Here is a 26,742-nt window from a genome sequence, read left to right on the forward strand (position 1 = left end):
GTGAAAGAGCGAGCTGATAACGGGCGCAGCGAGGGAAGGAGGGCGTCTGGGACCTGAGTGATCAGGGCAAGCAACTGGGTATCTCCTCAACCAATCAGATTGAAGGATTATGAAATAAACATTGCAAGGACTGAGAAGGAAGTGTAAATTGGAGTGGGTGAATTCAATGTCAAATCAGGCACAGAAAGAGAGGGAAAGAAAGATTGGATTAAGAGAGAGAAAAAAGATACAGAAAGGAAAAGTAAAAAAAAATCAAAATTTATAAAATCTCCAACAATTAAAACCTGAAGGAATGAGCCCACACTTGTAATAGTTAATTTGCAGTACCAGTGAGGTTGATTGGCATTAATTAAGACTTCTCACCATTAAGAGGGTACTTCGACTTGAAATGACAAGACTGAACTTTCTGTGGCGAGTTTGGTTTGTACTTAGCGCACAAATACAGGAACTTCACACCAATCAATGCATTTCACTGGCGAGGCAGACAGCGAGATGCCATTTTCGTGAAGCTAATGGCGGAGCGGAGTAACTCGGACAGCAACTTTGGGATTTCCGCGTTTTACCGCACACCTGCCCTTCGCCTGAAGTTGCTGTACTGTTTGTGTAGAAATAATGGCGAGTGCAATTAGCCTCACTGTTATTTTGACAGCAAAATCTGGGCCATCATGTTTCCACTTGGGAGTCCAAAACCAGGGGCCATAATTATAAGATAGTCACTAATAAATCCAATAAGGAATTCAGAAAAAGCTTCTTTACCCAGAGAGTGGTGAGAATGTGGAACTTGCTACCACAAGGAGTAGTTGAGGTGAATAGCATAGATGTATTTAAGGGGAAGCTCGATTAAACACATGAGGGAGAAAGGAACAGAAGGATATCCTGATGGGGTTAGATGAAGAGGGGTGGGAGGAGGCTCTTGTGGAGCATAAACACTAGCATAGACCAGTTGGGCCGAATGGCCTGTTTCTGTGCTGTTCATTATATGTAATTCTATATAATTTTGACACCCTTCATCAGGTCATTTCCCTCCCAATTGGATTTATAATTCTTCAAATACAATAAACCTTTGAATGAGTTACTGAGAGTGATTCTCCTCCCTGAGTCCAGTGATGTGCATCTCTCTCTCTACTCTGGTCACTCATTTCTAGGACTCGGGCCCCTCACGGTCAATTTGTACACGTTGATATCTTCACTCCCGTGCCTGTGCACAAGTTGGGAGTAAAAATATTGGGGGATGAGCTCCTGGTGGAAGCTGAGGGCTGCACAGCACCCCCTCATTTCTGTAGCTATGTAAATGGTGGTTCTCTGGTTGCTGAGATGTCGCAGTGTCTGTATCAGTATGGGGTAATCGGGTGGGTAGTACACAATATCTGAACCCAGGATCACATCATAATCATTGGGGAACTGAGTGTGGTTAGAGCCCCAAGACAGGGCCCTGACCGTTGAGTAGTGTTCATAGGAAGGGGGGACATTGATGGAAACATTATGTTTGATCTGCTTCAAAACGTGGGGCTGGTCAGTCAGGGTCACCTTTCCACCTGAGGGAGAACAAATAGAATGAGGCATCTCACTGCTGGTTACCCCATCACAACAACCCAATCCCCAATTACAGTCCCAGGAGGTGGGAGGGACAAAGAAAGAAAGAACAGACTTACATTTACACAGTGCCTTTCACGACCTCAGGACATCCCAAAGCGTTTTACAGCCAATGAAGTACTTTTGAAGTGTAGTCACTGTTGTAATGTAGGAAACACAGCAGCCAATTTGTGAACAGCAAGATCCCACAAACAGCAATGTGACAATGATCAGATTATCTGTTTTATGATGTTGGTTGAGAGATAAATATTGGCCAGGACACAGGGGAGAACTCCCCTGCTCTTTGAATAGTACCATGGGATCTTTTACATCCACCTGAGAGGGCAGACGGGGCCTCGGTTTAACGTCTCATCCAAAAGACAGCACCTCTGACAGTGTAGCACTCCCTCAGTACTGCACTGGGAGTGTCAGCCTGGATTATGGGCTCAACTTGCATGGAGTGGGACTTGAACCCACAACCATTAACCATCAGAGGCAAGAATGCTACCACTGAGCCATGGCTGACAGGAGATGGGAACTGTGGGCCAGACAAGTGGTGACGGATGGAGCCAGTGACAGGCAGGCATTGTTGGATGGAGCATGGAGGAACTGTGCAGAGGGGAAGCTCCCGGGCCAGCCACCCAGCAAACCTGCTCCGTACACACCAAGTGCAATGGAAGGTCACAGCGGAGCTGGGGTAAAGGAAATTTAGTAGAACATGAAACAACACCAACTTGCATTTATATAGCACCTTTAACGTAGTAAAATGTCCCAAGGTGCTTCACAGGAGTGTTATCAAACAAAAATTTGACACCGAGCCACATAAGGAGATATTAGGACAGGTGACCAAAAGCTTGGTCAAAGAGGTAGATTTTAAAAGGTTTCAGTGTCTTAAAGGAGGAGAGAGAGGTAGATGGGCTGAGCGGTTTAGGGAGGGAATTCCAGAGCTTAGGGCCCAGGCAGCTGAAGGCACGGCCGCCAATGGTGGAGCGATTAAAATCAGGGATGTGCAAGAGGGCAGAATTGGAGGAGTGCAGAGATCTCGGAGGGTTGTAGGACTGGAGGAGGTCACAGAGATAGGGAGGGGGTGAGGCCACGGAGGGATTTGAAAACAAGGATGAGGATTTTAAATCTGAGGTGTTGCCGGACCAGGAGTCAATGTAGGTCAGTGAGCACAGGGGGTGATGGGTGAACAGGACTTGGTGTGAGTTAGGATACGGGCAGCAGAGTTTTGGATGAGCTCAAGTTTACAAAATGGTGGAAAATGGGAGGCCGGCCAGGGGAGCATTGGAATAGTCGGACTGTAATAAGGATGGTGAGGAGACACTCCGTTAATCTATGAAATTAACATCCTGAGGCTCTTCTCCAACCCTTGATTATTTCACCTCTTACACCATCGATCCCTCTCATGGGTGAGTCCCAACTCCGTATGGGGCGATTTCAACCTGACCAACCTGTAGGCTTGCTTGCTGACCTCCCGCTGGCTTCTAATTTTACCTGCTCTTCTGAGCGGGTGACAGTGATATCTACCTGAAACCAATGAGGTCCTGTGACTCAGTGGTCGCACTTTTACCTCTGAGTCATGAAGGCTGTGGGTTCAAGTCCCACTCTAGTGAGTTGAGCAGATAATCTAGGCTCTCACTCTGTGCAGTACTGAGGGAGTGCTACATTATCAGAGGAGATGTTAAACCGCGGCCTCGTCTGCCCTCTCAGGTGGATGGAAAAGATCCCATGGCTCTATTTGAAGAAGAGCAGGGGAGTTCTCTCTGGTCTTCTGGCCAATGTTTATCTCTCAACCAACATCACTAAAACAGATTATCTGGTCATTATCACATTGCTGTTTGTGGGATCTTACTGTGCGCAAATTGGCTGCCGTGTTTTCTACATCACAACAGTGACTACACTTCAAAAAGAAATTGTATGGCCGTAAAGCACTTTGGGACATCCTGAGGTTGTTGAAAGGCGCTATATAAATGCAAGACTTTCTTTATATGCAGATCTGTCTCCAATGACATCATTAGGCCCCGACTGCTATTTTACCCAGTGGCCTGAGCAGGAAATCCTTCCTGTCTTTCCTGTTAGGTGAAGAAAGTGGGAAGAGGAGCCGGGACCAGACGAGGCCCAAATGGGAAGTTACTTTACTTTTCTTTACTTTCCCTGTGGGGCCAGGAGGAGGAGGAATGTACCTCCTGCTTCCTTCTGCCCCAACCTCCCCCTCTCTCCACCACCCACCCCCCCCCCCAACCCCGTGAACATGAGACCCTCCCAAAACTCTCTTCCCACGATTTATCTGAGTGAAATTACACTCCCACTGACCAGCCAGTTGCCACTTCTAGGGTTGCCAACCCTCCAGGATTGCCCTGGAGACTCCAGGAATTGAAGATTAATCTCCAGGACACTGCTGGGAACAAACCCGGGAGAAATATCATAGGGGCAATGAAAACATCACTTTGTTTCAACACTTTTGTTTATTAGTTATGAAAATCTTGGAGTTGGGAAAGAAAAGACTGTTTGACTGACAGTCCAGAATTATCCAATCAGATAATGAAGAGTCTGTTCGCTTTCCGATTGGCTGTGGAGAGGCAGGGCATCGTGAGGATGGACGTGTTGGCCGACCAATGGGAGGAGCGTGGGGGGGGGGAGCAGTTGGAGGGAGGAGGTCATGTGATGAAACCTCCTGGATTACATCCAGCCAGAGTTGGCAACCTTGGTTCCCACCCGTTTCCGGGAGGGCAACTGAACGGGAGACGTGGAGATGAGGTGCGGGAGTTAAACTCGCCCAGGCATCATCCTGCCAAGGTCAGGTCAGGGGGGATTTGATTCTCATCACAAGACTTCCTGACCCCAAATAGCCCAGGCTCTGCCGGCAGGAGCCTGATCATCCAGAGGAAGATTTCACCCTTGCAATTCCCAAAAACATGGAGAGCAGGGTCTTTGATCACACCAATCAGCAATGGTTGGCATGGTAACGATACATAGGCCTCGTCCTAGCATTGTCCATTTCCCTTTTCCACATCAACAAAGCGATTCCATGGCCCTTTAACTCACCCAGCATGACTGCCAGAATCCCCACGATCCCAGTGCCTGATCCCAGCTCAATCACCTTCCTCCCACAGAAACTCATCTTCTCCCGCTCAAAGAACCGGCAGAGTGTGAGGCCCTGAGGAAAAAAACACGCCAACCATTCGAGTCAGAATTAGTTCAGGCACTTGGACGTCGCAAAGTACTGGAGTAACAGGACGTGACAGCAATGAGGGGTGAGGACCGAGGGGCCCCATAGCCCACTGCAGAGAACAACGGCACCCCAGTCAGTTTCACCCATCTCCTCGTGGGGGCACAACAAGCCTGGTAACACATCACCTGTTGGCTCTCTTGCCCGTAGGTGCAGCATGCAACAGGGAGAGTTAACATAGAACCTTACAGCACAGAAGGAGGCTGTTCGGCCCATCATGCCTGTGCTGGCTCTTTGCAAGAGCAATCTAATTCGTCCCACTCCATCCCCTCTTTCCCAACAGTTGAGGTAAGACGTGGTCTTGTAGCTAAGGCTTTGAAGTGACTAGAATAGATGCATTTAAGGGGAAGCTAGATAAAGACATGAGGGAGAAAGGAATAGAAGGATATGCTGATAGAGTGGCATGGACCAGATGCTCCGAATGGCCTGTTTCTGTGTAGTTTCGATGTAACTAAACAGCCAGCAATTCCTTGGCTAATTCCCCTTTCTATGATCTTGAATACGGAGGCACCATTTTGAACCCTTCAGACCTTTGGATCATTCCCCATGTCCACAGATTCTTGCCAAACGCTGGCTATAGTGTGCCCGTCTCCTCGACAACCCCCTTCAGTATTCTGGGATGGATTGACCTCCCGCCTCCAACCGTCTCGCCCGATCAAACTGCCTTTTTTCTCATCTCCAATATTATTATAACCAACAAACAAAACCGTTCAAAGATAATTAAAAATAACATTAAAAAAAAAATTCTTGTTACTTTCCTCCCGGGTTGCTCGCTGCAGTGTCCGGGAGATTAGTCTTTAATTCCCGGAGGCTCTAGGGTTGGTGACCCTGATACCATCTGGGTCTGGGCACTTTTCCATGTTTAGTCCCATTCGTCAGTAGTTTTATGGGGAGGGGAGGGGGATGGTGCAGGGAGGGGTTCTACTGATCTCCAACCGTAATTATGGCGGTCGATCGAGGAAAGTTCCACCCCACTAACTTTCGTGTCAGTGTACCTGAGACAAGGCACTCGTGCTGTGGAAACACAGGCCCTGTTCTGCCATTATCAAAGTCCATTTCTTTCTTTAATAATAAAATCAATGGCCAGGACTGCTCATCCATTGTAATAACAACAACAACTTGCATTTATATAGCACCTATAACGTAGTAAACTATCCCAAGGTGCTTCACAGGAGCGTTACCAGGCAAAAATTGATATCGAGCCACGTAAGGAGATATTAGGACAGGTGACCAAAAGCTTGCTCAAAGAGGTAGGTTTTAAGGAGCGTCTTAAAGGAGGAGAGAGAGGTAGAGAGGCGGAGAGGTTTAGGGAGGGAATTCCAGAGCTTGGGGCCTAGACGGCAGGAGGAACGGCCGCCAATGGTGGGACGATTAAAATCAGAATGCGCAAGAGGCCAGAATTAGAGGAGGGTTGTAGGGCTGGAGGAGGTTACAGACATGGGGAGGGGTGAGGCCCTGGAGGGATTTGAAAACAAGGATGAGAATTTTAAAATTGAGGCATTGCCGGACAGGGATAAATAATTAGAGCTTCTCCAAACATAGAAAGAGGCTTAGACAAATGAGAGAGGTAAATACTTGAGGCTTGACCAGTCTCCCTGAGCTGAGTTTTCACAAGAGTTCTTTAGACTTACAGATTCCCAGATGAAAGCTGAGACCCCCAGATTTATATCTGTGAAACGAGTGATCTTTAACTCGTAGCCACAAAACCCAAAGTGCTTCACCGAGATGGAAGCAACTGACTCCTCAGGGTCTTCCTTGGGGAGAACATCGCAGGATCTCTCCTCATGTTGGGCTGTCATCCTGCTCCCTGACTTTCCTCTGGATCTCCTTGCTCTCCGATGGATTCTCACCAACTCCCAACAGGTCCCTTCCTGGCGTTGGCTTCGGCCGTTGATCACGTTTGACCAATTCGCGTGTCCAGTCCTTCTGTCACCTTTCACACAAAGAGTAAAACTGTTGAAATCTGCGACCCGGGAAGGTAACAAACTCAAAAGCAAAATACTGCGGATGCTGGAAATCTGAAATAAAAACAGAAAATGCTGGAAACACTCAGCAAGTCAGGCAGCATCTGTGGAGAAAGAAACAGAGTTAACGTTTCAGGATGATGACCTCTCGTCATAAGAAATAGGAGCAGGAGTAGGCCATCCGGCCCCTCGAGCCTGCTCTGCCATTCAACAAGATCATGACTGATCTTCTACCTCAACACCATTTTCCTGCACCGTCCCCATATCCCTCGATGCCTTTAATATCTAGAAATCTATCAATCTCTGCTTTGAATTTACTCAATGACTGAGCCTCCGCAGCCCTCTGGGGTAGAGAATTCCAAAGATTCACCACCCTCTGAGTGAAGAAATTTCTCCTCATCTCAGTCCTAAATGGCCGACCCCTTATTCTGAGACTGTGACCCTTGGTTCTAGACTCCCCAGCCGGGGGAACATCTACCCTGTAAGAGCCCTGTAAGAATTTTGTTTGTTTCAATGAGATCACCTCTCATCCTTCTAAACTCGAGTGAATACAAGCCTAGTCTACTCAATCGCTCCTCATATGACAATCCTGCCATCCCAGGAATCAGTCTGGTGAACCTTCGCTGCACTCCCTCTATGGCAAGTATATCCTCTCTTAGGTAAGGAAGAACTTGAAGATTAATCAGTTTTTAAACAAAGGAAGAGCCAGGGAAAGTTGGGGGGGGGAGGAAAGAAAGGACAAAAAGGGAAGGTCTGTGATAGGGTGGAGTGCAGGAGTGATTAAATAACAAAAGGGATGATGGTGCAAGGCAAGGATGGTGGGAATGGTACAGGTTAAAAAACAAAAGATGGGTTTGGAGGAACTGTAAATGGCAACAGCAGAACATTACCAACACAAGCTGACCGAAAAAATGGGAGCAGTGGGTATGATCCGAAGTTATTGAAATCAGTGTTAAGTGGGGAAGGTTGTAAAATGCCGAATCGAAAGATGAGGTGCTGTTCCTCGAGCTTCCATTGAGCTGCACTGGAACAGTGTAAGAGGCCGAGGACAGAGAGGTCAGAGTGGGACGGGGAATTAAAATGGCGAGTGACCGGCAGGTCAGGGTCACACTTGTGGATTGACTGGGGGTGTTCAGCAAAGTGATCACCCAGTCTGCGTTTGATCTCCCCAGTGTAGAGGAGACCTCACTGTGTGCAGTGAATACAGTATAGTAAATTGAAAGAAGTACAAGTAAATCACTCTTTCACCTGGAAGGAGTGTTTGGGGCCCTGGACAGTGGGAAGAGAGGAGGTGAAGGGGCAGGTGTTGCATCTCCTGTGCTCGTACGGGAAGGTGCCGTGGGGAGGAGAGTGGGTGTTGGGGGTGCTGGAAGAGCGGACCAGGGTGTCACGGAGGGAGCGGTCCCTTCAGAATACTGAAAGGGGAGGGGAGGGGAAGATGTGTTTGGTGGTGGGATCGTGCTGGAGGTGGCGGAAATGGCGGAGGATGATCCGTTGAATGCGGAGGTTGGTGAGGAGGAAGGTGACCCTATCATGGTTCTGAGAGGGAGGGGAAGGGGTGAGGGCAGGTGCGGGAAATAGGACGGACACGGTCGAGGGCTCTGTAAAGGTAATAAACTATTGATTTAATTTATCTTAGCAAAGTCTGTACAGTAGCTGGGTCAAGACCGTCAATGTAATAGACCAGAGCTTCCTTACTATTGGTGTTAGTTACATAAACAAATCTACTATTTTACAAAAGATTAGTAATATTTTAAAGTTGCATTGAGGACAAAGAAATCTTTATCTGAGGCATGAAATAGTGCACTCTGTAGGGTCACTTGACTTGGCTGCCAAGAGTAACGGATCCATCCGCACCCAAATGTACTAGAGGGGTCATGAATGAGAGGCCACAGATACAAGATTAAATGCAAGAGATTAAGAACAGAGGGCAGGAGAAACATCTTCTCACAGAGTGGTGAGGATGTGGGATTCACTTCCAGGGTTAGTGGTTGAGGCAGAAACTGTCAACATTCAAGATTAGATTGGATAGGAGGATGAGGGAGATAAATGGATATAGGAACAGGGCGGGTAAATGTGATTAGAATACTATCAGCCCCAGGTCACACACTATCCCCACTTGGAAATATATCGCCATCCCTTCATCGTCGCTGGGTCAAAATCCTGGAACTCCTAACAGCACTGTGGGAGAACCTTCACCACACGGACTGCAGCGGTTCAAGAAGGCGGCTCACCACCACCTTCTCAAGGGGCAATTAGGGATGGGCAATAAATGCCGGCCTGGCCAGCGACGCGCACATCCCGAGAACCTGGTAAATCTTTACAAGATGTTAGTTATGACACAGTCGGAGTAGAGTTTTGGCCACCTGTTACAGGAAGAGTATAAAAGCAATGGGGGAGGGCCAGGGTAGATACACTTTGCTGATAGGAGGGTGAAGGGTTCCAGTTATGAAGAGTCACTTGAAGTTGGGATATTTTAGCATAGAGCTGGAAAGTTTAATGTGTGACCTGATCGCGGTCCTCAAGATCATGAAGAGCTTTGATAAGGTGAACAGCAAGAGGCAATTTCCACTGGTCAGTGAGACAGTGAGACAGGCACAGATTTAAGATCAAGGTGAAAAGAATTAAAGGGGAGATTAAGAAAGATGTTTACACCGAGACTTGTTAGAATGTGTCAGTCTGTCACAAACTGCTGTTAGAGCAAAGTGCATCAGTACTTTCTAAAAGGAGATTTAGACCGAAGCTCGAGAAAGAGGAATATTAAAGAGTTTGGGAGCAATTCAAAGTGGAAAGAAAAAGATATTTAAGATGGTAGACTCACTTAAAAGTCCCGCAGTGATAGTTAACTCCTCTCAGTACAGTCCAGTTCATGTCACACCCACAAGTTCTCACAACGACTGTGAACCAAATCTCCCATCACCTTTTAAACTCTCAAAATCTGGCAAGGTGCCAACGCATTGCTGGATCCTGATTGGCCAGAACCAAAAGATGACAAATTACAGCAGTGAGAGGCTGATTCACTCCCGTCAATAGGATCGGCCTTAAAAACTCCCCCCATTAATGAGGAGACCCGTCAGGGACACAGGGGGTGGATGCTAATTGGCCCTAGCTTGACGTTAACTGGGCGGGTAACGGGCTCAGAATGGGGCCAATCACCTCACCGTCCCCGGTAACACTGCCATACGGCCCCCGGCATTTGGAAAGGGGCTCCCTGTCGGTTGTGCACAGCACCCTACTGACAGTGATCCCTGTCCCAGCACTGTGCTGGTATTACTACTGACAGTAATCCCTATCCCAGCACTGTGCTGGTATTAATACTGACAGTGATCACTGTCCCAGCACTGTGCTGGTATTAATACTGACAGTGTCCCCTGTCCCAGCACTGTGCTGGTATTAATACTGACAGTGTCCCCTGTCCCAGCACTGTGCTGGTATTAATACTGACAGTGATCCCTATCACAGCACTGCGCTGGTATTAATACTGACAGTGTCCCCTGTCCCAGCACTGTGCTGGTATTAATACTGACAGTGTCCCCTGTCCCAGCACTGTGCTGGTATTAATACTGACAGTGATCACTGTCCCAGCACTGTGCTGGTATTAATACTGACAGTGATCATTGTCCCAGCACTGTGCTGGTATTAATACTGACAATGATCACTGTCCCAGCACTGTGCTGGTATTAATACTGACAGTGATCACTGTCCCAGCACTGTGCTGGTATTAATACTGACAGTGATCACTGTCCCAGCACTGTGCTGGTATTAATACTGACAGTGACCCTATCCCAGCACTGTGCTGGTATTAATACTGACAATGATCACTGTCCCAGCACTGTGCTGGTATTAATACTGACAGTGATCACTGTCCCAGCACTGTGCTGGTATTAATACTGACAGTGACCCTATCCCAGCACTGTGCTGGTATTAATACTGACAGTGATCCCTGTCCCAGCACTGTGCTGGTATTAATACTGACAGTGTCTCCTGTCCCAGCACTGTGCTGGTATTACTACTGACAGTGACCCTATCCCAGCACTGTGCTGGTATTAATACTGACATTGTCTCCTGTCCCAGCACTGTGCTGGTATTACTACTGACAGTGACCCTGTCCCAGCACTGTGCTGGTATTAATACTGACAGTGACCCTATCCCAGCACTGTGCTGGTATTAATACTGACAGTGATCCCTATCCCAGCACTGTGCTGGTATTAATACTGACAGTGTCCCTTGTCCCAGCACTGTGCTGGTATTAATACTGACAGTGCTCCCTGTCCCAGCACTGTGCTGGTGTTTATACTGACAGTGATCCCTGTCCCAGCACTGTGCTGGTATTAATACTGACAGTGACCCTATCCCAGCACTGTGCTGGTATTAATACTGACAGTGACCCTATCCCAGCACTGTGCTGGTATTAATACTGACAGTGATCCCTATCCCAGCACTGTGCTGGTATTAATACTGACAGTGATCCCTATCCCAGCACTGTGCTGGTATTAATACTGACAGTGATCCCTATCCCAGCACTGTGCTGGTATTAATACTGACAGTGATCCCTATCCCAGCACTGTGCTGGTATTAATACTGACAGTGATCCCTATCCCAGCACTGTGCTGGTGTTTATATTGACAGTGATCCCTATCCCAGCACTGTGCTGGTGTTTATATTGACAGTGATCCCTATCCCAGCACTGTGCTGGTGTTTATATTGACAGTGTCCCTTGTCCCAGCTGGTGCCATGTCTTTGGTTGTCAGTGTTTTCCCTCGGCCTTTGTCCGACTGCTGACGATCAGACTGGAGTCCGTGCCGTTCTTTAGCTGTAATTACTGATTGTTTTATCTGTAATCTTGCTCTGAAAATGTCCAGTAACACTCTGATCCAATGTAACCCATTTCCTTTCCAGTTGTTTGGTTTTATCACTGACAATGAATACGAATGAGCTCACTGAGTACATAATGAAACCACCCCCCTGTACACTCTGATCTGGAGCAGGCTGACATCAGGAAAGAAAGCCCTTGTAACTATATCGCAGCTTAGTATGTCCTCAGGATGTGTTCCTGAAATGAATCACTGCCTAAGTGGGAACTCACGGAATGATCCTCAAACAAGGGGGTTTATTTTAACCGTGGGTGACGGTGTGAATCGGCCAATATCAAATTTATGCCCATTGTGAACCCTGCCCCGATTTTCCCACCCTGTAACTTCAATGGAAAGTAAAATCGGGGAGGGCATGGAATATGGGCAGTCAATTGATGGTGGTCAAAGTTACGTTTATTTTTTATTCATTCTCATGATGTGGCCATTTCTGGGAAGGCCAGCATTTATTGCCCATCCCTAATTGTCCTTGAGAAGGTGGTGGTGAGCCGCCTTCTTGAACCGCTGCAGTCCGTGTGGTGAAGGTTCTCCCACAGTGCTGTTAGGAAGGGAGTTTCAGGATTTTGACCCAGCGACGATGAAGGAACGGCGATATATTTCCAAGTCGGGATGGTGTGTGACTTGGAGGGGAACGTGCAGGTGGTGTTGTTCCCATGTGCCTGCTGCTCTTGTCCTTCTAGGTGGTAGAGGTCGAGGGTTTGGGAGGTGCTGTTGAAGAAGCCTTGGCGAGTTGCTGCTGTGCCTCCTGTGGATGGTACACACCGCAGCCACAGTGCGCCGGTGGTGAAGGGAGTGAATGTTTAGGGTGGTGGATGGGGTGCCAATCAAATGGGCTGCTTTGTCCTGGATGGTGTCGAGCTTCTTGAGTGTTATTGGAGCTGCACTCATCCAGGCAAGTGGAGAGTATTCCATCACACTGCTGACTTGTGCCTTGTAGGTGGTGGAGAGTTTCTGGTCAATGGTGACTCCCGGGATGTTGATGGTGGGGAATTTGGCGATGGTAATGTCTAGGAGAGGTGGTTAGACTCTGTTTTGTTGGCGATGAAAATTGCCCCCAAAGCAGTTGTATTCTGGTCATCGAGGTGCATGGGACATCTCTGAACCCTGGAAGGGGCCAGTACTCTGATCGTTGGTGTCAGGGGAATGGAGCTTTGAGGGTAGGTTAGAAAAACTCAGACTTGTCTGGTTGGAGAATGTTTGGAGAAATTAAAGAGGTACCTGGAGGGGAGTTCAGAGCCTGAGAGCATGGTTCTGAGCAACTTGGAGGAGGGTTTTTTGTAGGAACACACAGAAAGAATTGGGATTGAAGGATGGAGTGTCAACCGTGGCTCAATCGTAGCACTCTCGGCTCTGAATCAGAAGGTGGTGGGTTCAAGTCCCCACTCCAGAGTCTTAAGCACAAAATCCAGGCTGACTCTCCCAGTTGAAGGAACACAAGAAATAGGAGCAGGAGTAGGCCATACGGCCCCTCGAGCCTGCTCCGCCATTCAATCAGATCATGGCTGATCTTCGGCCTCAACTCCACTTTCCTGCCCGATCCCCATATCCCTTGATTCCCTTGGTGTCCAAAAATCGATCGATGTCAGCCTTGAATATATTCAATAACTCAGCATCCACAGCCCTCTGGGATAGAGAATTCCAAAAATTCACAACCCTCTGAGTGAAGAAATTCCTCCTCATCTCAATCTTGAATGGCCGACCCTTTATCCTGAGACTATGCCCCCTAGTTCTAGACTCTCCAGCCAGGGAAACAATCTCTCAGCATCTACCCTGTCAAGCCCCCTCAGAATCATATATATTTCAATGAGATCACCTCTCATTTTTCTAAACTCCAGAGAGTATAGGCCCATTCTACTTAATCTCTCCTCACAGAAAAACCCTCTCAGTCCAGGAATCAATCTAGTGAACCTTCAATCTACCACCTCTATGGCAAATATATCCTTCTTTAGATAAGGAGACCAAAACTGTACACAGTACTCCAGGTGTGGTCTCACCAAAACCCTGTACAATTGCAGTAAGACTTCCTTACTCTTGTGCTCCAACCCCTTTGCAATAAAAGCCAACATGCCATTTGCCTTCCTAATTGCTGACTGTACTGCATGCTAACTTTCTGTGTTTCTTGTACGAGGACACCCAAATCTCTCTGAACACCAACATTTAATAGTTTCTCACCATTTAAAGAATATTCTGTTTTTCTATTCTTCCTACCAAAGTGAATAACCTCACATTTCCCCACATTATACTCCATCTGCCAACTTCTTGCCCACTCACTTAACCTGTCTATGTTCCATTGCAGACTCCTTGTGTCCTCCTCAAGCTTGCTTTCCCACCTAGCTTTGTATAATTAGCAAACTTGGATTCATTCAAGTCATTAATATAGATTGTAAATAGCTGAGGCCCAAGCACTGATCCCTGTGGCACCCCACTAGTTACAGCCTGCCAACCTGAGAATGACCCGTTTATCCCTGCTGTCTCTTTTCTGTTGGTTAACCAATCCTCTATCCATGCTAATATGTTACCCCCAACCCCATGATCCCTTACCTTGTGTAACAACCTTTTATGTGGCACCTTATTGAATGCCTTTTGAAAATCCAAATATACTACATCCACTGGTTCCCCTTTATCTACCCTGCTAGTTACATCCCCAAAAAAACTCTTAATAAATTTGTTAAACCATGTTGACTCTGCCTAATCATATTAAGATTTTCTAAGTGCCTTGTTAACTCCTTCCTTAATAATGAATTCCAGCATTTTCCCGACGACTGATGTCAGGCTAACTGGCCTGTAGTTCCCTGTTTTCTCTCTCCCTCCTTTCTTGAATAACAGGGTTACATTTGTTACCTTCCAGTCGACTGGGACCATTCTAGAATCTAGGGAATTTTAGAAGATCACAACCAATGCATCCACTAACTCTGCAGCCACCTCTTTTAGAACCCTAGGATGTAGGCCATCAGGTCCAGGGGATTTATCAGCTTTTAGTCCCATTAGTTTCTCCAGTACTTTTTCTTTACTGATATTAATTACATTAAGTTCCTCACTCCCATTAGCCCATTGGTTCCCCACTATTTCTGGTATGCTTTTTGTGTCTTCTACAGTGAAGACAGATACAAAGTAATTGTTTAAAATCTCTGCCATTTCCTTATTCCCCATTATAATTTCTCCTGTCTCAGCCCCCAAGGGACCAATGTTTACTTTTGCTACTCTCTTCCTTTTTACATACTTGTAGAAGCTCTTACAATCTGTTTTTATATTTCTTGCTAGTTTACTTTCATATTCTATTTTCTCCCTTTTTATCAATTTTTTGGTTGTCCTTTGCTGGTTTCTAAAACTCTCCCAATCCTCTGGCTTACTACTCTTTTGGCAACATTATAGGCCTCTTTTAATCTAATACTATCCGTAACTTCTTCAGTTAGCCACAGGTGGATCACTTTTCCTGTGGAGTTTTTATTTCTCAATGGAATGTATATTTGTTGAGAATATTGAAATATTTCTTTAAATGTTTGTCATTGCTTTTCAACCGTCAAACCCTTTAATCTAATTTCCCAATCTACCTTAGCCAACTCGCCCCTCATTCCTATGTAATTGGCTTTATTTAAGTTTAAGACTCTAGTTTCTGACTTAAGTACATCACTCTCAAACTCAATGTGAAATTCTATCATCTTATGGTCACTCTTCCCCAGAGGATCCTTTACTGTGAGATTACTAATTAACCCTGCCTTATAACATAATACAAGATCTAAAATGGCCTGTTCCCTGTTTGGTTCCATGATATATTGCTCTAGGAAACCGTCTTGAATGCATTGCATGAACTTGTCCTCAAAACTACCTTTGCCAATTTGATTTGCCCAGTCGATATGAAAACTAAAGTCCCCCATGATTACTGCATTACCCTTGATACAATCTCCTATTATTTCATAATTTATTATTTCTTATTTTAAAATAAAATTGCTGGACTATAACTTGGTGTTGTAAAATTGTTTACAATTGTCAACCCCAGTCCATCACCGGCATCTCCACATCATGACTATTATTTCATGATTAATACTAATGGTATAGCTACTATTAGGGGGCCGATAAACTATTTTCTGTTTTCTGCCCCTTGTTATTTCTTATTTCCACCCATACTGATTTTACTTCCTGATCTTCTGAGTCAAAATCCTTTCTCGCCACTGCCCTTATGCTACACCCCCTCCTTTTCCATTCTGCCTGTCTTTTCTAAACATCTTTTACTCTGGAATGTTTAGTTCCCAACCTTGATCACTTTGCAACCATGTCTCTGTAATGGCTATTAGATCTCTATTTGTGCAACTAATTCATCTATCTTGTTACGAACGCTCTGTGCGTTCAGATAAAGAGCCTTTAATTTTGACTTTCTCCCATTTTTTTCCTGCTTTGACCTTACTTATTGATGCTCTATTATTGGTTAAACTCTGTTCCTTCCTGCTACACTTTGCTTATCTTTACCCAAATCACTACACTGCTCTATGCCTTGACTTTTCTCATTGGATTTCTAAATTTCCTCTCACCTGACCCCTCCCCTCCCCCCACCCCCCTTTTTTTAGTTTAAAGCCCTATCTACAGCCCTAGTTATTTGATTCAGGACGCTGGTCCCAGTCTAGTTTAAGTGGAGCCCGTCCCAACGGAACAGCTCCCTCTTTCTCCAGTACTGGTGCCAGTGCCCCAAGAATCAAAACCCCTGTCTCCCACACCACTCTTTGAGCCGTGCATTTAACTCTGTCTAATCCATTTGTCCCTATATCAATTTGCATGTGGCTCAGGTATTAATCCAGAGATTATTACCTTTTGAGGTTCTGCTTATTAATTTAGACCCTAGCTCCTCAAACTGTCTCAGCAGAACCTCATTCCTAGTTCTACCCATGTCGTTGGTTCCTACGTGGACACGACAACTGGATCCTCTCCCTCATACTCCAAGTTCTTTTCCAGCCGCGAGGAGATGTCCTTAACCAGGCAGGCAACACAGCCTTCGGGACTCTGTCATGGCTGCAGGAAACAGTATCTAGCCCCTTGACTATACTGTCTCCTACCACTACCGCATTCCTTTTTACTTGAATGGCCCCCTGTACCATAGTGCCGTGGTCAGTTTGCCATCCTCCCTGCAGTCTTTGTGCTCATTCATACAGGTAGCAAGTATCTCGTACCTTATGGACAAGGTCAAGAGCTGAAGCTCCTCTATCACTAGATCCTGGGTCCCCATACCTGCCTGACTCGCAGTCGCACCCTTCTGTCCCTGACCACTGAATGAATCTAAACTACTACCTAATCTAAAGGGTGTGACTCCTCCTGGATCAAGATGTCCAGGTAACTCTGCCCCTCTCTGCAATGTCTGCAGCTCTATCAGAGGTGCCACCTGTCACTGTCAGAGGTGCCGTCTTTCGGATGAGACGTTAAACTGAGGCTCCATCTGCCCCCTCAGGTGAATGTAAAAGATCCATATTTGACAATCATGTTTGACAAACCAACTGGAGTTTTTTGAGGATGTAACTGGTAGAATAGATAAGGGAGAACCAGTGGATGTGGTTTATTTGGATTTTCAGAAGGTTTTTGATAAAGTCCCACATAAGAGGTTAGTGTGCAAAATTAAAGCACATGGGATTGGGGGTAATATACTGGCATGGATTGAGAATTGACAGACAGGAAACAGAGAGTAGGAATAAATGGGTCTTTTTGGGGTGGCAGGCAGTGACTAGTGGGGTACCGCAGGGATCAGTGCTTGGGCCCCAGCTATTCACAATCTATATCAATGATTTGGACGAGGGAACCAAATGTAATATTTCCAAGTTTGCTAACGACACAAAACTAGGTGGGATCGTGAGTTGTGAGGAGGATGCAAAGAGGCTTCAAAGCGATTTAGACAAGTTGAGTGAGTGGGCAAATACATGGCAGATGCAGTATAATGTGGATAAATGTGAAGTTATCCACTTCAGAAGGAAAAACAGAAAGGCAGAGTATTATTTAAATGGCAATAGATTGGGAAATGTTGATGTACAAAGGGACCTGGGTGTCCTTGTACACCAGTCACTGAAAGCAAACATGCAGGTGCAGCAAGCCGTTAGGAAGGCAAATGGTATGTTGGCCTTCATTGCAAGAGGATTTGAGTACAGGAGCAAGGATGTCTTACTGCAGTTATACAGGGTCTTGGTGAGACCACACCTGGAGTATTGTGTGCAGTTTTGGTCTCCTTACCTAAGAAAGGATATACTTGCCATAGAGGGAGTGCAGCGAAGATTCACCAGACTGATTCCTGGAATGGTAGAACTGTCGTATGAGGAGAGATTGGGTCGACTCGGCCTGTATTCACTCGAGTTTAGAAGAATGAGAGGGGATCTCATTGAAACATAAAATTCTGAGAGGGCTCGACAGACTGGATGCAGGGAGGATGTTTCCCCTGGCTGGGGGGGTCCAGAACGAGGGGTCACAGTCTCAGGATACGGGGTAGGACATTTAGGACTGAGATGAGGAGAAATTTGCACCTGGAGTACTGTGAGCAGTTCTGGGCACCGCACCTTCGGAAGGACATATTGGCCTTGGAGGGAGTGCAGCGTAGGTTTACTAGAATGATACCCGGACTTCAAGCGTTAAGTTACGAGGAGAGATTACACAAATTGGGGTTGTATTCTCTGGAGTTTCGAAGGTTAAGGGGTGATCTGATCGAAGTTTATAAGATATTAAGGGGAACGGATAGGGTGGATAGAGAGAAACTATTTCCGCTGGTTGGGGATTCTAGGAGTCGGGGGCACAGTCTAAAAATTAGAGCCAGACCTTTCAGGAGCGAGATTAGAAAACATTTCTACACACAAAGGGTGGTAGAAGTTTGGAACTCTCTTCTGCAAACGGCAATTAATACTAGCTCAATTGCTAAATTTAAATCTGAGATAGATAGCTTTTTGGCAACCAAAGGTATTAAGGGATATGGGCCAAAGGCAGGTATATGGAGTTAGATCACAGATCAGCCATGATCTTATCAAATGGCGGAGCAGGCTCGAGGGGCTGAATGGCCTACTCCTGTTCCTATGTTCCTATGTAAATTTCTTCACTCAGAGGGTGGTGAACCTGTGGAATTCTCTACCACAGAAGGCTGTGGAGGCCAAGTCACTGAATATATTTAAGAAGGAGCTAGATAGATTTCTAGACACAAAAGGCATCAAGGGGTATGGGGAGAGAGCTGGAATATGATATTGAGATAGAGGATCAGTCATGATCATATTGAATGGCGGAGCAGGCTCGAAGGGCTGAATGGCCTACTCCTGCTCCTATTTTCTATGTTTCTAAAAGTACTTCAATGGCTGTAAAACGCTTTGGGTCATCCAGAGGTAGTGAAAGGCGCTATATAAATGAAAGTTCTTTCTTTTTTATATAAGGAAGTGGAAGATATAGCCTTGGTGGGATCAGCAGGACGGGACGCAGGTTGGTGAGGTGAACTTGCAGCTGGTGCACTGGGCAAGAGGATTTAAGGGGAAAGTGCTGGGTACCAGGATGGGTGTGTAGGAGAATGCCAAGAGAGGCCTAGAGGATAGCTGTTGATTTGTTTAAAGGGGATTCAAGCCTGGGATGTGCGGCAGGAGAGATGGAAGACTGATGAGTAATGAGGAACTCTCCAACTGACCCACATAATGAGGCTCACTATGCCACCAGGAGCTCTGTTAACCAGGCTATTGGGGTTCTCCAGGCTAACTTCAAGGACTTCATGGATCTGGAGTGGACTCTCCAATCCCATTAGGGCTTCCTGGATCATTGCTGCTTTCTTCCTGCTCCTCAATCCGACCGTCAATGAAAGATTGTGTCTTACAGACCCCTGGACCATGGGGACCGTCACCCTGGGCAGCACAGTCATCCACATAACAAGGCCCTGTTGGAAGAAGGAAGGGGGCTGGAGCACCAACCTTTGAGAGCTGCCACAGAGATACACGGACAACTGGTGAGGGACAGATAAAGTCAATCCCTGCTCACAGGATCTTCAGACCTGCCAAAGAGTTCCAACAAGATGGCTGCCTCGTCTCAATAAATCATAATATGATTAGGCAGAATCAACACGGCTTTATGAAAGGAACCATCTTCAGCCAGAAGTCCCGAGTGGATGATCCATCTCTGCCTCCTCCCGATATCCCCACCATCACAGAAGCCAGTCTTCAGCCAATTCGATTCACTCCACGTGATATCAAGAAACGGCTGAGTGCACTGAATACAGCAAAGGCTATGGGCCCTGACAACATCCCGGCTGTAGTGCTGAAGACTTGTGCTCCAGAACTAGCTGCGCCTCTAGCCAAGCTGTTCCAGTACAGCGACAACACTGGCATCCACCCGACAATGTGAAAAATTGCCCAGGTATGTCCTGTCCACAAAAAGCAGGACAAATCCAATCCGGCCAATTACTGCCCCATCAGTCTACTCTCAATCATCAGCAAAGTGATGGAAGGTGTCGTCAACAGTGCTATCAAGCGGCACTTACTCACCAATAACCTGCTCACCGATGCTCAGTTTGGGTTCCGCCAGGACCACTCGGCTCCAGACCTCATTACAGCCTTGGTCCAAACATGGACAAAAGAGCTGAATTCCAGAGGTGAGGTGGGAGTGACTGCCCTTGACATCAAGGCAGCATTTGACCGAGTGTGGCACCAAGGAGCCCTAGTAAAATTGAAGTCAATGGGAATCAGGGGGAAAACTCTCCAGTGGCTGGAGTCATACCTAGCACAAAGGAAGATGGCAGTGGTTGTTGGAGGCCAATCATCTCAGCCCCAGGACATGGCTGCAGGAGTTCCTCAGGGCAGTGTCCTAGGCCCAACCATCTTCAGCTGCTTCATCAATGACCTTCCCTCCATCATAAGGTCAGAAATGGGGATATTCGCTGATGATTGCACAGTGTTCAGTTTCATTCGCAACCCCTCAGATAATGAAGCAGTCCGAGCCCGCATGCAGCAAGATCTGGACAAGATCCAGTCATGGGCTGATAAGTGGCAAGTAACATTCGTGCCAGACAAGTGCCAGGCAATGACCATCTCCAACAAGAGAGTGTCTAACCACCTCCCCTTGACATTCAACGGCATTACCATCACCGAATCCCCCACCATCAATATCTTGGGGGTCACCATTGACCAGAAACTTAACTGGACCAGCCATATAAATACTGTGGCTACAAGAGCAGGTCAGAGGCTGGGTATTCTGCGGCGAGTGACTCACCTCCTGACTCCCCAAAGCCTTTCCACCATCTACAAGGCACAAGTCAGGAGTGTGATGGAGTACTCTCCACTTGCCTGGATGAGTGCAGCTCCAACAACACTCAAGAAGCTCGACACCATCCAGGACAAAGCAGCCCACTTGATTGGCACCCCATCCACCACCCTGAACATTCACTCCCTTCACCACCGGCACACTGTGGTTGCAGTGTGTACCATCCACAGGATGCACTGCAGCAACTCGCCAAGGCTTCTTCAACAGCACCTCCCAAACCCGCGACCTCTACCACCTCGAAGGACAAGAGCAGCAGGCACATGCGAACAACACCACCTGCACGTTCCCCTCCAAGTCACACACCATCCCGACTTGGAAATATATCGCCGTTCCTTCATCGTCGCTGGGTCAAAATCCTGGAACTCCCTTCCTAACAGCACTGTGGGAGAACCTTCACCACACGGACTGCAGTGGTTCAAGAAGGCGGCTCACCACCACCTTCTCAAGGGCAATTAGGGATGGGCAATAAATGCTGGCCTCACCAGCAACGCCCACATCCCATGAACAAATAAAAAAAAATCATGTTTGACAAATCTATCAGAGTTTTTTGAGGGTGTAACTCGCCGGGTAGATAAAGGGGAAAATCAATATCATGCAAAAGGTTGTTACACAAGATAAGGGTTCATGTGGTTGGGGGTAATATATTAGCATGGATAGAGGATTGGTTAAAGGACAGAAAACTGAGAGTAGGGATAAACAGGTCATTTTCAGGTTGGCAGGCTGTAACTAGTGGGGTACCGCAAGGATCAGTGCTTGGGCCTCAGCTATTTACAGTCTATATTAATGACTTAGATGAAGGGACCAAGTGTAATGTATCCAAGTTTGCTGATGATACGAAGCTAGGTGGGAAAGTAAGCTGTGAGGAGTACACAAACGCCCTGATATTACCATGGCAGCGGGTTCGCAGTGGGGGGTCGATTGGGCGTGTGGGTAACGTGCCCGCGCGCAATCGCAGGCTGATTGGATCCACTTACCTGATCTTCCGGGTTCCCCGCTGCTGAGCTGCGCGTCGGGGGCACTGTGTATATACAGTAAGGTCTGTCAGCTGGAGGAGCTCTATTTAAAGGGGCAGTCCTCCCCTGACAGATGCTGCAAGAAATAGGAAAAATTACAGCATGGAGTAGCCCAGGGGGAAGGCTGCTCCCAGGTTAATGATGCCTCACTCCAGGTATCATTGGATGGGGTGAGGGGGAGGACAGAGATCTGCCCCCCGGCGGGCGGGAGGAAGCGGCCTGCCTCTGCCACCAAGAAGGCCTGGCTCAAGGTGGCAGAGGAGGTCACCTGCACCACCAACATATCGCCCACCTGCATACAGTGCAGGAGGCGCTCCAATGACCGCAGTAGGTCAGCCAAAGTGAGTACACTTACTCATTCCCCTACACTCCGTCTGCCACATCACTGCCCCCACCCCACATCTCCTTCTGCACTGCCAACACTACTCTGTCACATCACCCCTCACACCCACTCAAACCTCATCTTCATCTTACCTGCACTTACTCACCTCGCCAGTACTCATCCCACCACTACCACTCAACCCAATCCTCATACAATCTCATGGCTCTATCTCATACTCACCCTCTCATGCATCTCTTTCACGGCCAGCCTCACTCAACCTGCCACTACCTGTGCTGCAGCCACAGGGCATGCATCACATATGTGCAGTAGGCAGCGTAAGGCAAACTTGTCGTGAGCATGAAGGGGATGCACAAGGGTGTTTGAGGGTTTGTCATGGTTTTTACTTATATTTAATTTCTGAGCAACTCACATTACATATTATATTGGGACCACTCCTGCCACATCTTTGCGAATCTTGTCTGGTTTGTGCAATAATGCCCTTTCCTGAGGATCACAATGAAGACCCACACCTGATGCCACCCATTGTGTCACTGCAGAGTGGGTGTAGGTGTATTTGCAGGGCTCTTTTGTGCAGACGACTGAGAGACGTCGGCGATGTCCCCGGTTGCACCCTGGAAGGATGCGGAGGAGAAGTTGTTGAGGGCAGTGGTGACTTTGACAGCAACAGGTAAGAAGATGGTACTCGGGCCAGCCGGGAGCAGCTCGGCATGAAGGAGGCTGCAGATGTCCACGACTACATGTCGAGTGACTGAGCCTCCGTGTGCACTGCTGCTCAGAGAGGTCCAGGAAGCTGAGCCTCGGTCTGTGGACCCTGTGGCGAGGGTAGTGCCCTCTGCAACGCATCTCTCTCTGCAGATGCCCTCCCTCCTGCTGTGCAGGTGGATGTGCCACAGCACTGTGTTGTGGAGCTCCACGTGACAGAGGTGGACGGTGTGGATGGCGAGGCTGGTGAGGCTGGTGATGCTGTTCGTCCTCCGAGGAGGTCATGACTGCAGCTACGGCGGCCCCCATCCGGAAGATGTACATCTGAGAGGGTCCGCAAGGTAGGTACATGTGTCTGGACACCAGGGTAAGTGTGCAAGTTGGTGAATTTTGTTGTTAGGAGGAGGGTGGTGGAGGCCAAACTTTGTCCCAAGTGACAGAGTGGCCTCCTGCAATGAGTGAGGGTCTCCCCCACCGACCTGTCAAATGGACCTTTGCAGCTGCCACAGGCTGATAGCTGCAACACGTCCATTTCAACTGGGAGTGTTTCCCCCAGTGCGGGAAACAGTCTCAGTCAGTTGCAAAATCCGATCCCTGCTAAAATATCAGGTCAATCAGGTCTGTAAACAACCTGAAGTACCTGTACAAGTACTTTAAGTATCACCCCGCTGGCTTTAATTGCCGGCGGGAGTCCCACATGCGGGGGCTGCGTGCGCATGTCAGCACGTCACTGGGGAACCCGGAAATGGGACGGGTTGGAGCCGGGCTCCCGACCCGCCCCAGGAATCCCCGATTTTCACAGCCCCCCCGCCACGAACACACCCGATCGCGGGTGCGAAAATCGAGCCCTTAGAGTCTGCGATGGGGTATAGACGGGTTAAGTGAGTGGGCAAGAAGGTGGCAGATGGAGTATAATGTGGGGAAATGTGAGGTTATTCACTTTGGTAGGAAGAATAGAAAAACAGGATATTTTTTAAAAGATGAGAGATTAAGAAATGTTGGTAGTCGGAGGGATTTGGGTATCCTTGTACACGAATCACAAAAAGTGAACATGCAGGTACAGCAAGCAATTAGGAAGGCAAATGGTATGTTGGCCTTTATTGCAAGGAGGTTGGAGTATAAGAGTAAGGAGGTCTTGCTGCAATTAAATAGGGCTCTGGTGAGACCACACCTGCAGTACTGTGTACAGTTTTAGTCTCCTTACCTAAGGAAGGATATACTTGTCTTGGAGGCGGTGCAACATAGATTCACTAGATTAATTCCTGGGATGAGAGGGTTGTCCTATGAGGAGAGATTGAGTAGAATGGGCCTATACTCTCTGGAGTTTGGAAGAACGAGAGGTGATCTCATTGAAATATATAAGATTCTGAGAGGGCTTGACAGGGTAGATGCTGAGAGGCTGTTTCCCCTGGCTGGAGAGTCTAGAACTAGAGGTCATAGTCTCAAGGTAAGGGGTCGGCCATTTTGGACTGAGATGAGGAAATGTTTCTTCACTCAGGGGGTTGTGAATCTTTGGATGCTCAGTCGTTGAGGATATTCAAGGCTGAGATGGATAGATTTTTGGACTCTAGGGGTATTAAGGGATATGGGGATTGGGCAGGAAAGCGGAGTTGAGGTTGAAGATCAGCCATGATCTGATTGAATGGCGGAGCAGGCTCGCGGGGCTGTATGGCCTACTCCTGCTCTTATTTCTTATGTTCATATGTTATGATAGAGCAAGTAGGGTGAAAGTATTTCCTTTGGCAAGTGGGTCAGTAACCAGAGGTTTAAAATAATTCACAAACGAACTTCAGGGGAATTGAGAAGAATTTTTTTCACACCGATGGTTGTTAAGATCTGGAATGCACTCCCTTAAAATGTGGTGGAAGCAGATTCCAGAGGAACTTTCAAAAGGCAATAGGACATGTACTTAAAGAGGACTAATTTACAGGGTTATGGGGAAAAAGCTGCGGAGTAGGACTAATTGGATAGCTCCTTCAAAGAGCTGGCACAGGCAGGAGGGGCCGATTGGCCTCCTTCTGTGCTGTAAGATTCTATGATTCTATGAACTAATCACGTGAAGCTTTCCCACAAACCCTCCTATCACAAGCTTCCAGACAAACACAAATCACTCCCAACCAACATCATATCCCTGCCAGGCCACAAGTGCTGAGCTGCACTGCTGTTTGGTCGCTGGTCAGCAGGACTGAATGAGGCCAATCAGATCTCCTGAGAGATACTTGGCTGTAATTTGGCCGCAATGCGTATAGGCCCAAAGAGGTAACCCTTCCTGACTCCAGTGAGTCCGAGCTTTGAAATCCTGGCCCGCATTAATGGATTAAGTAGCTTGGACCCGATTCTGTTTTTGAGAACTTTCTGAAGAACTCTGAATGCCACAAGTGAAGAGATGTGGACAGAGTGTGGAGCTGGGGGACAGCCACCGGGCTAAATCTTCACAAGTGAAGAGATGGGAACAGAGTGTGGAGCTGGGGGACAGCCACCGGGCTAAATCTTCACAAGTGAAGAGATGGGAACAGAGTGTGGAGCTGGGGAACAGCCACTGGGTCAAATCTTCACAAGTGAAGAGATGTGGACAGAGTGTGGAGCTGGGGGACAGCCACTGGGTCAAATCTTCACAAGTGAAGAGATGGGGACAGAGTGTGGAGCTGGGGGACAGCCACCGGGTTAAATCTTCACAAGTGAAGAGATGGGGACAGAGTGTGGAGCTGGGGAACAGCCACTGGGTCAAATCTTCACAAGTCAGATAAAGGAGTTTGAAATGTTCAAGAGAAGATATTGTCCTGTTCTTTGGAGTGAAATGGTCGTGCCAGTTCTGAACGACACAATGAGCACATGGTGCCTGTTGCAATCCATTGGCCCCATCTTACTGCCAAACCTGGGGGTTGGGGATGAGATTGAATCAGGCTGGAAAATTAGCTTCAAACCAAAGTCTATCTTTAGACCACAGGGCTGAAGGCAGCCTGAGAGAAAGATGAGATTGTTCTGAAGCTTATATTGAGCTTTGTAAGAACAGTGAGGCCAATGTTGGCGGGAAGGGCCCATGTTTTCTATCTCTTCCATTTTGTCCTATTCCTAAGCTTTTAAGACACTGTGTGACCTTTCCACTCCCTGCACTGCTCACCATGACACTGCTCACCGTGACGCTGCTCGCCGTGACACTGCTTGCCGTGACACTTCTCCCCGTGGCGCTGCTCGCCGTGACACTGCTCACCGTGACACTGCTCGCCATAACTCTGCTCGCCATGACACTGCTCGCCATGACACCGCTCGCCATGACTCTGCTCGCCATCACACTGCTCGCCATCACACTGCTCGCCATCACACTGCTCGCTATGACTCCGCTCGCCATGACTCCGCTCGCCATGACACCGCTCACCGTGAGACCGCTCGCCGTGAACTGCTCGCCGTGACACTTCTCAGCATGACACTTCTCACCGTGACACTGCTCGCCATGACTCTGTTCGCCATGACACTGCTCACCATGACACTGCTCACCATGACACCGCTCACCATGACACCGCTCACCATGACATTTCTCCCCATGACATTTCTCCCCATGACACTGCTCACCATGACACTGCTCACCATGACATTTCTCCCCTTGACACTGCTCACCATGACACTGCTCACCATGACACTGCTCACCATGACACTCCCCATGACACTGCTCGCCATGACACCGCTCGCCGTGACACTGCTCGCCGTGACACCGCTCGCCGTGACTCTGCTCACCACGACACTTCTCACCGTGACACTGCTCGCCATGACTCTGTTCGCCATGACACTGCTCCCCATGATA

General features: G+C 47.7%; 1 protein-coding gene across 1 annotated transcript; it reads right to left on the reverse strand.

Moving 5' to 3' along the window:
* Nucleotides 1–1,131: 1,131 nt before the first annotated feature.
* Nucleotides 1,132–19,392, reverse strand: LOC137326417 (EEF1A lysine methyltransferase 3-like). Its single transcript, XM_067991480.1, has 4 exons — nt 19,282–19,392; nt 6,436–6,822; nt 4,621–4,732; nt 1,132–1,535 (listed from the first exon to the last, which is right to left on the reverse strand). Exons 1-4 carry the CDS (start codon nt 19,390–19,392, stop codon nt 1,132–1,134), a joined length of 1,014 nt encoding a protein of 337 aa, XP_067847581.1.
* Between the last annotated feature and the right edge of the window lie 7,350 nt (nt 19,393–26,742).

This window comes from Heptranchias perlo, chromosome 10 (genome assembly GCF_035084215.1).
Source record: "Heptranchias perlo isolate sHepPer1 chromosome 10, sHepPer1.hap1, whole genome shotgun sequence".
Classification (NCBI taxonomy): Eukaryota; Metazoa; Chordata; class Chondrichthyes; order Hexanchiformes; family Hexanchidae; genus Heptranchias; species Heptranchias perlo.

Coding starts and splice junctions, on each gene's coding strand:
- LOC137326417 (XM_067991480.1), bottom strand. CDS start 19,392: ATGATCCAGGAAGCCCTAATGGGATTGGAGAGTCCACTCCAGATCCAT. Junction 6,823..19,281: donor ACAGAGCTCCTGGTGGCATA/GTGAGCCTCATT, acceptor TTTTTATTTCAG/ATTTCCAGCATCCGCAGTAT. Junction 4,733..6,435: donor CAGCTTTCATCTGGGAATCT/GTAAGTCTAAAG, acceptor TTTTTTCCTCAG/GGCCTCACACTCTGCCGGTT.